Source organism: Gorilla gorilla, chromosome 7 (assembly GCF_029281585.2).
Source record: "Gorilla gorilla gorilla isolate KB3781 chromosome 7, NHGRI_mGorGor1-v2.1_pri, whole genome shotgun sequence".
NCBI lineage: Eukaryota > Metazoa > Chordata > Mammalia > Primates > Hominidae > Gorilla > Gorilla gorilla.
Window position 1 is genome coordinate 124,075,362 of NC_073231.2, and position 15,713 is coordinate 124,091,074.

Here is a 15,713-nt window from a genome sequence, read left to right on the forward strand (position 1 = left end):
TGGTGTATGGACCATACTTTGAGTAGGAAGGAGGAGGAGTAAGTGCTACTGGCACTGGCTACTCCTGAAAGAAGGCCTCACATATTCTCTCAAAGCCTATGTGAACTGAACTATGTGCAATGATGGAAATGTTCTAGATCTGGTCTAACATGGCAGCCATTAGCCACATGTGGCTACTGAGCACTTGAAATGTAGCTGGTGCATGGAGGAAATTACTTTTAAATTTTATTTAATTCCAATTCATTTATCTTTATGTGGTTATGTATGCCTGGTGGCTACCATATTTGACAGCGCCACTGTGTAGTGGAGAAAAGAGAGACAGCAATTTAGTAAAAAAAAAAAGTTTAGAGAGAAGAAACCTAAACAGCAAGGTGAAGCTTCAAATCCTTTCACCCATATTGTAAGTGTACTCTTGTTCTCTCTCCTTCCTGCTGTATGTAGGGAGGGCTCAAGGCTTCTCCTCTGTTCTCCATCATGTTCCCAGAATCACTCTATATACAAAATAGTAATTAGAAAAGGCTTCATAAACATTCTGAAGTGCGGACGATTATCTCGTTTACATAAACCTCTTTGAATTGGCAAAATCAAGCAAGAAATCTTATGAGAAATAGTTCCTTTGTTATGAGCTCTTTCCCCTTGGGTCATACCAGGGCAGGATTCCGAGGACAGTCTCCAAGGTTATTATATTGTGGGTTCTTGCCCTTTGGCCTGGAACACAGAGGGAAATGCAAACATTTCTGGAATGTCCAGACATTCCAGAAAAGTTTAAAAGAAAAAAGAGCTCAAGTAGAGTTCCCCAAAATGAGAAACTGCTGAGGGTGGTGAAAGGGTAGGGCTTGGTTTTGTCTGAACTACAGCCTTCAGCTCTCAGCAGGTTACAATCTATATTGCAGTTAACGAGGTTTGGAGATCTTCCCTGGGCTGGTGGGTACTAATTTCCATTGAGGAAAGAGTTATGAGATGTCTTAATGATAACAGATAATTTCTCTGTGTGGGCAGAGCCTCAAAGCACGTTGCTATAAAACTGTGTGGATTGGGCTATTTCTTTCGTGTACACACTTTCCCCTTAAAGAATCCACTTGGCATCAGTCGCAAACCTGCTTGGGGACCCTTGTGATTAATTGCTTGAACTGGCTGGTGGCCATCAGCAGGATCTTGCAATTTACCAGGTTCTACACAGAATTATGAAGCTGATGGTTTAATGAGATTTTAGGTAATAGAGCCCAGATGTCCAAGACTACGATGTTTGAAATTACACTGCTTGCAAAGCTGTGAGGCTTAAACCTTATTTATTTCTTGCTTAGTTGATTTCCTTATTCCCATCTTTATGTAATCTTGGACCAGTCAAATAAGGCCTTTACCTTGACATACTGTATCTAGAGAAGCTATTCACAAACACACACCTGTGGCCAATACCCTGGAGAGCCCGGAGAGCCAAGACCCCCCTACCTTTCAGCCCAACCTCCTGGGATCACCTCTCAGCCAAGGATATGGTAATTACCAAACCTCTTAGCCAAGGATATGGTAATTAACAGTCCTACCACCACCTTGCTGCTATACAGCACTTAACTTCCAGATTGCTTTCACACATTTAATTGCATTTTATTCTGTCAGGGTCCAGGAGAAATGGGCTGGGACCGTATTATCTCTATTTGGATGAGGAAACCAAGGTACACAGAAGACAAGGGATAATAATAGCTAACATTTGTGAAACCCTCATGTGCCAAGAAGTACTGTTCCCTGGGGTTTACGTGCATTATCACTTTTAAGCCTCGTAACAGCTTTGAAGTTGATATGATTATCAGTTCCGCTTTGAAATGGGAGAACTAGAGCACAAAGAGTTTGGGTCACACCACTAAGAACTGATGAAGCCAGGATGAAACCTGCTCTGGCTCTTAGTTATATGCACTTCCACCTCCCTAAGGAAGTGTAGTCTGCATCACAGCCAAGACCTGGAATCTGTTGTTGTTAAAGCAGTATTCTTTGTACATCATTTGCGAGGAGGAAGACAAATCCCAGATACATTTACTAATGAGAAGCTACCTATACCATTTTTCCCTGCTGTCCTCCAGAGCAGTGCAGCTTGGAGAGGGATTCTATTTATTGTTGTCTCATTTGAAAAGAAAAAAGCAAGAAAATAACTTGACCTAATATTCCAGGCCATTCATGATGGCAACCTCAACCTCTCCTTCCATCCTTATCCACAATGCATTCCAGACACAGAAATGGATTAAATTTGTCCTACACGGCCCTACCCTTGTTTACATGGTCTCTACTTCTTTCCTCATCCTTCTGCCCAAATTCTACCCTTTCTGTCAGAGCAACTGCTACTGGCACTGGCTACTTCTGAAAGAAGGCCTCACATATTCTCTCAAAGCCTATCTCTCCCTGCTCTGAACCTCCACATGATTTTGTTGAATGAATGGATGAACAAATGGAATAACCATCATCTCTTGACTGCTGTCCTAGGCACTGTGCTAAACATCAGGGATATAAAAATGAACAACAAATAACCCCTGCCCTTGCCTTCAGAAAGCTCCCAGTCTAATGAGAGATTCGCACACAGAAAAACCACTACTGCACGACGTCCTGCATGCTATTATAGAAGGGCAAGATTCCAGGGGAGCAGAAGGGAGGGGGAGGAGCTCTCCTTGCTGTTTACAGATATGGCTGGGAATTCTGCCCAAGCCTTATCCCCCCGTCTAGTTACGGAAACTTCACGTGGGAAGGGATTGTGTTTTAAGCATCTTTGCACAACTCCCAAATAATCAGCACAGTCTCCTAAACTAAACAAACATAAGACAAATAATGAAGGACTGTATTAGAAGTGATGGAGTCTCACTCATCATGGTAGGGGCAGTCTACAAGCCTCTCCTCTCCTCTTTGCAGTGGAAATAAAGAAGAGGAAAGCACGCCCTTGCTGCTGTCCACAGTGGCCCTCCAATGGAGCTGGCCCAGACAGGGAGAGAGGGAGGAAGCTCCTGGCATTTCCTTAGGGTGAGTGAGTAGCAATGACCTAAACGACAGCTTTCTTTTGCAAGGGCCAAGGAATGTTTAATGTCCTGCTTTAAAATAACAGTTTGGGCAAGTCTTCCTTAAACCTACTTCTGTTCTGAAGAGTTGGAAAATATTTCTTATTTTAAATTATTCCCATTTCAGAGAAGTAATTCTGAATCTATAAAATTGAGAGGCCCTTATAAAACTCTACAAGTAAGCTTTTTTTTTTTTTAATTTTCTATTCTTCTGAACAGGATTGCGAAGGAGTCCTGGGCAGTGGCCCAGCCCCATGAAAAGCTTTCCCTCCAGACGGTTAGTGTTTGGTTTGGGGGGACTACAACAGCACTTCATTCATATTTTTGAAGTTTGCTGGAGACAGGAGGTGGAATGGCTGTCACTACACAATATTCATATCTTTCCAGAACCACCAACCTGTGTTGCCCTGCCATTTTAAGGAACCAGTGTGGGCTAAGGAAGATAACAAATTCTTCCATTTGGCAGCTTTGAGACTGGTCAGGTTGTTTAAGTTCTATGAGCCATCTGAACCACAGCTTCCTCATGTGTAAAAGGAGAAGATTTGTGTGTGTGTTGCAGATTTTGTGTGTGTGTGTGTGTGTGTGTGAGAACTACTATATTTCATCAAATCCAAGATACATTTTTTTCAAAAAGCTTGAGATGGGGGTCTCACTATGTGGCCCAGAATGGAGTGTAGTGGCCCTTTGTAGGCAAGATCATGTGCACTGTAGTCCCAAACTCCTGGGCTCAAGTGATCTTCCTGCCTCAGCCTCCCAGGTGGCTGGGACTACAGGTGTGTGCCACCATGTCTGACCCAAAGTACATTTTTTAAAAATGTACCACTGAGAAAGAAAAAAATGCTGATTAAACTATGATATAATGCTTTTTATAGTCCTACATCAGGCATAATTATTAGCCTTTTGTGGCTTAAAGATTTCTTTAATCTACTTTAAAGAACTTGACAATTTCTATGCCTTCTGGTATAAACTTCATGTGTGATAAGTAAACATTTTGGATGTATCTCCGTAATAAAACGCAACACACCTTCATCTACTTATAATATCTTTCTATTTGAGGTAGTGCAAAGCTCAGTTTGCTGCTTTGCAAAAATATATGAAGTTGTAATTATACCTCCAATGTCAAACATTTGCCTCACTAATGGCACTGTTTCTTTGACTTTTGGCATACAAGACACATTTTTCCTTCAATGCCAAATTATAGTATAATATTTCTGAAGATGTTTTTCAATAATGACTAAACTCAACAGGTGAATTTGAGTGAAGTAATGAAGATACGCACAATCACAGACCACTTCAGACGTGCATCACTGCCATGTGACCTACAGTGATTACAAGACTTCCTAGATTGTAAAAGGTACAATTCAGAAATGTTAAAATATGAGACAAGTTGGATCTCAGATGCAATGAAATACGGTAAAGGAAAGAGCATATATCATGGATCTTGTATCCTGCAGATACCTAACAAACCTCAAATCCCTGCCTTTTTAATAAAGAATGAGAATACGATGAAGCATAAAAGGGTGGAGGGAGACTGGACCTCATCTTTTGGCAAAGAGATAAAATACTGAATTTAAATCTGAATCTTGTAGGGTAAAATTTATATTACAGGAAATAAAAACCATGAATGATCTCCATATCCTATGTCAGATGGCTGCAAATATTTTGTCATAGCCTTTCTCCCTACCTCTCATTGAGAGATGGGGTCTTTTTCCTCCCTCCTGCTTCCTTGAATCTGGGACAGGCCTGAGACTTCTTGGACCAACAGCATATGACAGAAATTTCTTTGTGTCTGTTCTGGGCCTAATCTTTTGGAGGACTGGAAACTTCTGTTTCTTCCTCCTTTGAAGCTAGTCACCATGCTGTGAATAAGCCATGACGCAACATGGACAGGCCCACATGGAGGGGGAACTGAGGTTATTCCAAATATCAGCTGCCACCGCAGCTGAACAAGCAGCCAGCTGCCTGTGCTAACATGCTAGCCATTTCAGTGAAACATCTTGGATGTGGATCCTCAGTCCCCAATGCTAGTATGTATGGAAAAAATAAGAGGTCCCTGCTAAGCCTTGCCCAAATTGCAAAATCATGAGCAAATAATAATTGTTGTTTTGAGCCTCTCCAGTATGGGGTGGCTTGCCATGCAGCAGATCATCAAAATTCACTACCTTGTTAATTTTCACAGATGCTCTGAGCAAGACTTGTTCTAGAATCCCAAAGAGCAGAACCTGGAAGACAGCCTAGATCTGCTGACTCCTGAACTGAAACTCTTGCATAATTATTCTACACACTGAAGTTATTAAGGGCTAAGCAAGGCTTATGGAGCTCCTAAAGTCTTATTCCTTAGCCCTCATAGGACTATATCATGAGATGAAGTCTAGGTCAATTCTGGTCGGTTCAGGAAAGCTACAGAATTAAAAAAACATTCAAGAGAAAAAAAGTTTCAGCACAGCACACCCACCTATTGACCACACCCCAACTTCCCATAAACACACAAGGTCTTGTACCCTACTTGGAAATTGAGTAGAGTTCACGAGTTTGATGCAAATATACTTGTGATACTGTCAAGCTTTTTTAGATTATCTGTTGGTGGTCCCAAGGAATAATATCATAGTGGAAACAAGCAAGAATCACTGTGGATTGATTGATCTCAGTCATAGGTTATTCAGAATGGCATCCGAAGAAGAAACAGAATATCGTGTCGATAGAATAAAATACAGGGACTAGAATCAGTCATTTTCTTCTGACAGGAAGGTTCCATATGGAGGCAGAAATCTGGTTAACTACAATGTCACTTTAGACAGACACCAAGTGTATTTCACACTGTTGTTCACCTTCTATGTCAGGATGTCAAGACCTTTTGTTTCAACATGCAGCAGCCTGCATGCCCAGGTTATGGTTTCTGCAGCATGTTAGCTGATGGTCATAGTGTGTGCCCTTGGTAGTGTCATCTACACCAAAAGAGGCAACACTGTCAAGCTTTTCATCTTGTAGTGTGATGTTCAGCTAAAGAGGCTTAAGGAAATATATCTATATCTTCTTTGTCTCAAGAAAATTCCAAATATCACTGAAGCAGGAAGCATTTTCACAGGCATGTATGCAAGATGCTATTTACTGTGGGTATAGATGTTAGAGACTTAGTGTTTAATTTAATTTGGAAATCAGAAGGTAGGGGAAAGTTGTTTAAGTTAACTTAGTGTTGAATTCAATACAAATAACTGTTGTTTATCTTTGCTTTAAAGCTATAATACTCATGAAATTGTAATTCTTTCCCAGGACTTGCTGGCTGATGACAAAGCTCTTGTTTCCTACAGAAATCAGTGGCTTAGGAGAGGGTGCCTTAGAGCGCATGGATGTAACAAACTAGAAAGGAGAATAAAGCGCAGTGGCGCAATGGCTGGAGGTGAAGGCAGAGGTTAGATAGGACCAATCCTCAGACCAAAGGTTAAACAAGGGGCTAAGCTGCTACTGCAGTTGTTACATGTTAGGAGAATTTATTTGCAGCACTATTTAAAAATCTGAATAAGAATATTTAAGCTAGAGGAATATAGACATGAAAAAATATATTATTTTCTTTATAAATCAAGTTAAGGACAAATCCCTCTATTTGAAATGTTAGGCTCTGGCAATTTTCATAATCTAAAACAAGTATTGGCAAACTATAGCCCCTGTAGGACAAATCCAGCCCACTCCTGTTTCTGAAAATAAAGTTTTATTGGATCACAGCCACACCCATTTGTTTACGTATTGTCTTATAGCTGCTTTCAAAACAACAGAAGAGCTGCGTAGTTATAGAGATCCTATAACTCACAAACTCCAAAATATTTACCATCTGGTTATTTACAAAAAAGTTTGCCAACCCCTATAAAATACATGTAATATCAAAAATAAACCTAAATGTTAGTGAAAAAGCTTTGAGAATTTTATTATACATTGCAAGAAAAATAGTTGTCATTGAGTGCTTTCTGTTTTTTTTATTATACTTTAAGTTTTAGGGTACATGTGCACATTGTGCAGGTTAGTTACATACGTATACATGTGCCATGCTGCTGTGCTGCACCCATTAACTCGTCATCTAGCATTAGGTATATCTCCCAATGCTATCCCTCCCCCCTCCCCCCACCCCACCACAGTCCCCAGAGTGTGATATTCCCCTTCCTGTGTCCATGTGATCTCATTGTTCAATTCCCACCTATGAGTGAGAATATGTGGTGTTTGGTTTTTTGTTCTTGCGATAGTTTACTGAGAATGATGATTTCCAATTTCATCCATGTCCCTACAAAGGACAAGAACTCATCATTTTTTATGGCTGCATAGTATTCCATGGTGTATATGTGCCACATTTTCTTAATCCAGTCTATCATTGTTGGACATTTGGGTTGGTTCCAAGTCTTTGCTGTTGTGAATAATGCCGCAATAAACATACGTGTGCATGTGTCTTTATATCAGCATGATTTATAGTCCTTTGGGTATATACCCAGTAATGGGATGGCTGGGTCAAATGGTATTTCTAGTTCTAGATCCCTGAGGAATCGCCACACTGACTTCCACAATGGTTGAACGAGTTTACAGTCCCACCAACAGTGTAAAAGTGTTCCTATTTCTCCACATCCTCTCCAGCACCTGTTGTTTCCTGACTTTTTAATGATTGCCATTCTAACTGGTGTGAGATGGTATCTCATTGTGGTTTTGATTTGCATTTCTCTGATGGCCAGTGATGATGAGCATTTTTTCATGTGTTTTTTGGCTGCATAAATGTCTTCTTTTGAGAAGTGTCTGTTCACGTCCTTCGCCCACTTTTTGATGGGATTGTTTGTTTTTTTCTTGTAAATTTGTTTGAGTTCATTGTAGATTCTGGATATTAGCCCTTTGTCAGATGAGTAGGTTGTGAAAATTTTCTCCCATTTTGTAGGTTGCCTGTTCACTCTGATGGTAGTTTCTTTTGCTGTGCAGAAGCTCTTTAGTTTAATTAGATCCCATTTGTCAATTTTGTCTTTTGTTGCCATTGCTTTTGGTGCAGTCATTGAGTGCTTTCTACTCCAGAGATCTATATTTTAATCTTCACTCAGAACAAGTTCTGTGAAGTAAGTAGCAGCATAGAAGTAGCCAAGACCTACAGATAATATCAATTACTAGTAGTTGGTAGAGAAGTGAAGAAACAGAAAAAATACAACATTACAGCAGTCCAGGGCTATTTAGGGTAGGGATATGAGTATCATAGCATAATAAATAACTGATGTGCATAATGATAGATTTTGGAAATCTAGGTGCTTAAAACAGTAAGTTTCAGCAATCTGGAAAACTCTTAAGTAATAAAGCTTATTCTCAACATTTCTTGACAAAGAAAATATTAGCTATGTATGAATGTGGTGTGAGATTTCAGGAAACTGCTAATGTGACTTTGTGTGCATAACATGTTTCTGAAAATATTCATTCCCTATATCCACACTCTATATCAGTTTTTCCTTGCCAGTCCCTCGTCTCCGCATTCATCGTTTAGGCCCTTGTGGTGTCTTCATCTGGTCTCTACCTTTTTTTTTGAGACGGAGTCTCGCTCTGTCACCAGGCTGGAGTGCAGTGGTGCGATCTCGCTCACTGCAACTTCTGCCTCCTGGGTTCAAGAGATTCTTCTGCCTCAGCCTCCCAAGTAGCTGGGACTACAGGTGCACATCACCACACCCAGCTAATTTTTGTATTTTTAGTAGAGACAGGGTTTCACTATGTTGGCCAGGATGGTCTTGATCTCTTGACCTTGTGATCTGCCCGCCTCGGCCTCCCAAAGTGCTGGGATTACAGGCGTGAGCCACTGCGCCCGGCCCTGGTCTCTAACTTTCTACTTTCTGCTCCCATCTATTCAAAACACTTTTACCAGATCAGTATCCCTACAAAACCTGTCTTGCTCATCAGCACATACCAAATGAATATCAGTATGGGTGAGGGATTGTGCTAGATTCTGAGGAAGATTCAGAACTGGGTAAGGGAGTTTTTGTCCATAAAGTGCTTGAAATATTTGGAAGAAAAGACAATATCTTTACAGAAAAATAATTAACAGTATAAGGTATCTGTTGATTCAGAAAAAGAAAAAAGGTTAACTAGATTTTATAAAGGGAGTGATTGCTATTGCATGGACTAGTCCTGGAGAGGGTGGAATTTGAATCAGGCCTTGAAAGAGAGGAGAAAAAAAGGAGAAAGGGTATTTTAGAAAGTTAGTGATGCCCATCTGTATTCAAAAACCTCCTGTGGCTCCACATTTCTTAAAGGATAAATTCAGTTGTACAAGGCTATGTCCAAGGCTCTCCATAATCTTTATCCAACCATCTGCACCCTCCATAATGCCCTTCACAAATCAGCTCTCCCGATTTTTCTTAGTGCCTTATTGACTCTAATTTCTGGATGTGCTGTTCCTAATACTTAGAAAAGCTTTCTGTCCTCTGTGCTAATCCCAATCCTGCCTATTATTTGAGGTCCAAATTCTCCATGGTGCCTCACCATGGGCCTCTCTATTCCAGTGCTTGGTCACATGTGGTCCTACTGCACCTGACTAGCATGCAGCTCACACCAAATATAGCTCACAGCCCAAGTTCTGCAACACCCAAGTTGGTCTGTACTCAAGAAGACAAGTATACTGATTACAGCCTTGGATATTAAATTGCTATGAGGGCTTAAACTGTTTTTATCAAGTTATTTATTTATCCCATTGTGGATCAGTAATAAACAATTCACAGCATGGTACTGGTGCTCAGATCACACTTTACTATTATTTTCGATTTTTATTTTTAATTGACAAATAATTGTATATATTTATGGGAATGCAATGTAATATTTTGATATATGTATAATTGTGAGATGAGTAAATCAAGCTAATTAACATATCCATCACCTTACACATTTTTTTTTGTGCTGAGAACATTTAAAATCTATTCTTTTATACATTTTGGATATGCAACCATCTATTATTAACTATAATCACCATGCTGTGCAACAGATTTCAAAAACTTATTCCTCCTAACTTTATATCCTTTGACCAACATCTCCCCACCCCCACCCCTGCCATCCCCAGCCCCTAGCAACCACCATTCTACTCTCTGCTATGAGTTCAACATTTTTAGATTCCACTTATAAGCAAGAACGTGTGGTATTTGTCTTTCGATGCTGGGCTTATTTCACTTAGCATAACATACTCCAGGTTCATCTATGTTGTTGCAAATGACAGTGTCTCCTTTTTTATGGCTCAATAGTATCCCATTGTGTATATATACCACATTTTTTTAAATCAATTTTTCCATTGGTAGACACTTAGCTTGATTCCATATCTTGTCAGCCCACACTTTGAATAGTGTTCATCTAGTTGACCTTCATCTCCTCTTCCCATGAATCCTAAAGCACTTACCGTCTATTTTAGGGGCTGAAAACTAGTGGTCAGTAGGCCAAATTTGAATAATTACCAACATTTAATAATTGGGAGATTTATAGTTCTCTGAAAAATTGGCAGTTGTAACATCATTGTCTCACATTCTCTAAAGCAACAAGAGGCTGGAGCTGGGCAAAGCTGCCCCTTTAGATGTGGCATGAACTGTCTGGGTCTCCGCTGCCCCCAACACCCTTCCTACTGTTCACAGGCCAGCTTACCTCACCTCACTCTTTTTTTATGTTTGCCTGAACCTTGTAGGCATCTGTGTTGCCCATACATGTCTATGACGTGCATTTTGCCACTTTAGCTATTTTATTATATACTCGAATTGCTTGCTGTGTGGTTTGCCTTGTGTTCACATCTAGATGCAAATTCCTAGAGGAGAGAGACTATGCCCTGTGTATTTTCCTGGTTTATCTCAGTAGACAGCACAGAGCTATATCAACAATTATCAAATGCTTGATAAATACCTTTTAAATAACAGAATGAACAAATGACCTATTCCATCTAGGTTATAAATCTAAAGTACAAATCCTAAATCGAACATATGAGGTAATTTTATGAACACCCTTGGGTGGATTAAAGGTAGCTACAAATTCTTTCATATCACCTCCCAGTGAAAGATGGAGGTCTATTATCCCTCCCTTTGAGTGGAGGTTGGCCTCTGACTGCTTTGACCAGGAGAATGATGGAATGATGCTATGCCAGTTCTGGGCCTGGCCTGTGAGAGAATTGTCAGCTTGCATTTGATCTGTTGAGAAGCTCTACTACCCTTCTGGAGAGACCACATGGAGACATCCTGACAATATATGGAGACAGGGAGAGGCCAGCTGAGCCAGGTCTTGCAGCCATCCCTGCCAAGGCAACAGGAAGGTGAGTAAAGTTGTCTCGGACCAGCCCTGACACCAGCTTAATATCACATAGGAGCCACAGGCGATGCCATGTGAAGCTGGAGAGTTGCTCAGCTGAGCTCTGCCCCAACGTGCAACTCTCAACATTGTGAGATATAATAAAACAGTTGTTATGTTAAGCCACTAAGTTTTTGAGGTAGTTCATTACACAGTAATGGATGAAACAGAATTTATCCCTGAGTTTCCACTGTTTACCTGAATGATATCCTTATTATGAACATTCAAGTACTTATTACTCTTGTTAAAGCTATGGCTTACACTGAAAATGGTAATGCTTGCCTGGAGTTCTGGATAAATGGTTGAGGCTGTTCTTGAATGGTGGGACCAACCTGGGAGTTCTGTGTCTAGGACTGAGAGAATCAGTATCTCTCGGCACACACCAGTGTGAGTGAACCTTTTGGTGTGTACAGTTCCATCGTCGTGCTATTCAGGAATGGACGTGGTGAATAATGTTCCCTACAGCAATTCTTCTGGGTTATTTTTTAAATTTTATTTTCCACTTTACAAAGATATATCTATCCACTATTTAAATCGACATAAATAATCTGGCCATGATTCTGTATTTTATGACTTCTGTGACTGTTAGTTTGTAGAATAGGAAATGTGACAGTCTCTAAGAAATGATCATTCCAGTTGCCAGATCCTAGGCATCTATAGGCCCTTTAAAGAAGCGTACATTTTAAGTAACACCTTACCTCCTTCCCAAGAATTTAGTTAATCACTACATTTTTCTTCTATCATTCCTATCATGTTATAAAATCAGTTTCTCAAAAAGCTGTTCTCATTATTCTCATGTGTTTCTCAATTTCTTGTTACAAACCCTAGGAGCCAGTTGCTAAAAATCATGATTCAAGCCACTTTAGCAGAGAAACAAGATCTAGACTTAGCCAAGCTTGGAAAGGCAACGGAAACAGACTTGACAGTTGCTTCATTAATTCCTGATGCTTTACAAACATTAAAAACAAAAACAAAAATAAAAAACAAGCACATCAAGGCCTTCCCAAAGAACACATTTTCCATATTTTGATATGGTCACTTTGTAATCATTGAACCAATGATTATGCAAATATGCAAAACCTGTCCTTGTGCCAACTGCCTGAGAGATTTAAAAGGCAGGAGGGGTGGGGGACATATTGTCCATTGAGATGAGAAGACGTGTGGTGGAATACGAAGATATGAAGGCCTCTGGAATTATTTGCGTATGATTTCTAAAAAAGAATAACTACAGGGAAAACTTCTTGAAGTTAAATTAGGATGAAAGGAGTGCCTATGAGAAATTAGATATTCATAGTGAAAAGAAATAAGGGATCAAAATATTTTTGTCTCGTCTATTAGTATTTACGGTCTGGCTCTATGCAATAAAATAAATAGAAATTCAAACCTCTATTAATTAAAACGATCTCTCCCCAAAAGTGGTTCAAAATCTGAGGGATGGAGGTGGGATGAAAGGAAAAAGTAAGTAATCAGATTACAATGGGAGAAGTGCTACGTTAGTAGTGTGGAAAACGTGTTGGAAACCGTGAGGAATAATTAGTCACATCCAGAGAGTAAGTGGGAGGGGTCATTTCAGCTCAGCCTGAAGCGTGAGTAGGCTATTGCCTTGTATTGCTAGAGGGACTGCATTTCTGGACGAGAGTTTTGTTTAAGCCAAGATGTAGAAGAATGAAAGAACAGATCTGTTTCTGGAATGGCAAGAAGTAAAAAATAAATAAATAAATAAAAGGATCAGCTATGGCTTAGTCATAGGATGAGTTAATTGAGTGAGCGGTGGGAGAGAAATGGGGTTGTTGTGGCTTGCAACCTAATCTAGTGTTTGGAGCCAGATCATGAAGAGACAGGTATACCAGGCTAATGGGTTTGGATTTTATCATGCAGGCAGTGGGCATTTAAGAAAGTTTCATAGCAGAGGGTGTGCCACGGTCATAGTTATGGTTTAGAAATCTTACTCCATACTGGTTCTGCAGGTAGGGGATTATATGGCTTGCCTTGTGGCAATTGTCAGAGTTGCCGTTTTTACATTTGTTGGGGTGATTATTTGGTTAATACTTAATTGAGACCACAGCACCATGAAAATAAGATCCATGTTTTGCTTTTTGCTCAGAACCACCAAGCACAAATTTCTCCCTCGCACCAAGCACAGTTCCCGGAACAGAGAAGAGCTTCAGTGACGATTTGGTGAATGAGTTAAACTACTGAATATTCATGTGGGCCACGTAAGTGGTAATGAAGGCCCGAATCATGGCAGTACCAGTGACAACAATTAAGAGGGAAGACATTTTTGTTTGACATCTAAAAAAGAAAATCCTGGGTTGACTCTAAGACAGGTGGCAGGAGAAAAGACAGGAGGACCTCAAGTTTCTAGGGTGGGTAATTAAGGGAAGGGCAGTTATTAAATCAGCAGGGAAAGCGAGAGGAGGAGGACTGGTTTTTTTTTCAAGAGCAGAAGATAAAAATTTGGTGTTGGATATGTATTATAGATGCCTGCAGGACATCCATGTGGGCAGGAGGCAGAATGTCATAGTGGAAAGAACAAAGCGGCAGAGGACCTTGGATTTGGGCTTTGTCATTTACCAGCTATGTGACCTAGAGTGTCATGAACCTCTGTGAAGTCAGATTTCTAATTTAGAAAGTGGAGATAAGAATCTCTGCCATAATTACCTCAGGATGATTTCATAATAATCTAAAATTTAAAAATGTGTGAGGAAGTGCTTTTTATTTTTATTTTATCTTTTTAAGATGGAGTTTTGCTCCTGTTGCCCAGGGTGGAGTGCAATGCCTCAATCTCAGCTCACTGTAACCTCCACCTCTGGGGTTCAAGCGATTCTCCTGCCTCAGTCTCCCGAGTAGCTGGGATTACAAGTGTGTGCCACCATGCCAGGCTAATTTTGTATTTTTAATAGAGACGGGGTTTCACCATGTTGGACAGGCTGGGTTTCAAACTCCTGACCTCAAGTGATCCACCCACCTCAGCCTCCCAAAGTGCTGGGATTACAAGTGTGAGCCATGGCGCCCGGCCGAGGAAGTGCATTTTAAAGTGCACAGAGCTCTTGGTGGACTCCCAGTTATGATCATAATCACTGCACTGAATGTGATGCATCCCTCAGCAGAGCATGGGACAGGTCAAATCCAGATCACAGGTTTAATGCACAGGGGCTATCTGACTTGTCAAAACTACAGGTAAGTCTCCACTTTGGGCCAGCAGCCTCGAGAATGGGTATGACAGTAGAGTAGACTAGACTTATCATCAGAAGTAGAAAAATGTCTCTAAGTCTTCTACTAAGAGTTACATATTCCAGCTTAAGCAGAATGAGAGATATTAATATGAGGGTTAGGAGGTGTGCTCTGTTGCTGATGATGTAAAAACAACTTATGCTCAAATAAATATGTTCTCTTGACAGCCTCTGGAGTCTTTCTTCTTTTCTGAAAGCCAAACACAAACTCTTTTATCTTAATACACTCTTACTTCTAGAGTTGTCACTTTCTTTTTCAGCTTTCATCCAAGACTTCTCTCCTATACATTAGGCCCACGGATTCAATGCCTCATTCAAAGTCACACTAAGTCACTCCCATGCTATCTCCTGTAGCATCTGGGTTTTCCCTAGAAGACACTGACTCACTGAGCAACCATGAGCCAAAAACATCTTAGCATTTCGACTTCTGGTCAGTTCTAATGTTCTGTAGGAGTCTGGTGGATAGAAACAGAACAATTCAGTTGATTGATTTCAAGATTTCTAAAACCAATCACCACAGTGACCCTGCCCTGATGGGGAGGTAGACTTGTTGGAGACAGTCTTCTGTTAGAGACTGGCTCCTGTCTTCAAAATGAGCCTTAAGCAAGGATTCCTTGCGGGATGGAAAAGTTGAGTTTCTGAGAACAATCAATAGGGCTATATCTTTTGCCCATCTCAAGTTCTTTGATGTAATATAAAAGCAATAATGTGCCTGAGAATGAACTCATAAACAGTTATTCATTTTATAGCATAATAAAAGTAGGGCAAGATAGAGTTGAGATTTAGGCAAAGAATTGGGCTGGCAGTTAGGAGATCTTGTTTTTCTTGCAAAGTTGCTCATGGTGTCATCTTTAGTGAATCACCAGGTGGCTCCTGGCCTCAGTTTTTCCACCAGTGAAACACAGAGTGGCATGGGACCATCAATAAACAAATAAGGGTAACAATTGCAATATATGTGCAATTAACATGCCAGGCTCTATTCTTGATCTTGGGATAGATCCATGAATAGAACAGAAAAAAGTAATTCTTGTGTTCATAGAACTCAGATTCTAGTGAGGGAAGAGACAATAAACAAAACACACAATAAATAAGGAAATTGTATGTTGGAAGTTGATAGGTGCTGTTAAAACACACA

The 15,713-nt window shown here is 40.3% G+C and overlaps 1 protein-coding gene across 2 annotated transcripts in view; it reads right to left on the reverse strand.

Moving 5' to 3' along the window:
- SAMD12 (sterile alpha motif domain containing 12) overlaps positions 1–15,713 on the reverse strand; it is a 431,264-nt gene that overhangs the window by 19,005 nt on the left and 396,546 nt on the right. The window contains exon 5 of one of the 2 annotated variants that reach the window (XM_055349676.2): positions 7,746–8,139. The exons of the other annotated variant lie outside the window; for it this stretch is intronic. Coding sequence (XP_055205651.1) covers positions 8,081–8,139 — 59 coding nt within the window. The 3' untranslated portion in view covers positions 7,746–8,080. Of the gene's footprint in view, positions 1–7,745; positions 8,140–15,713 lie in introns of those variants that run through there. 2 annotated transcript variants of the gene reach the window in all.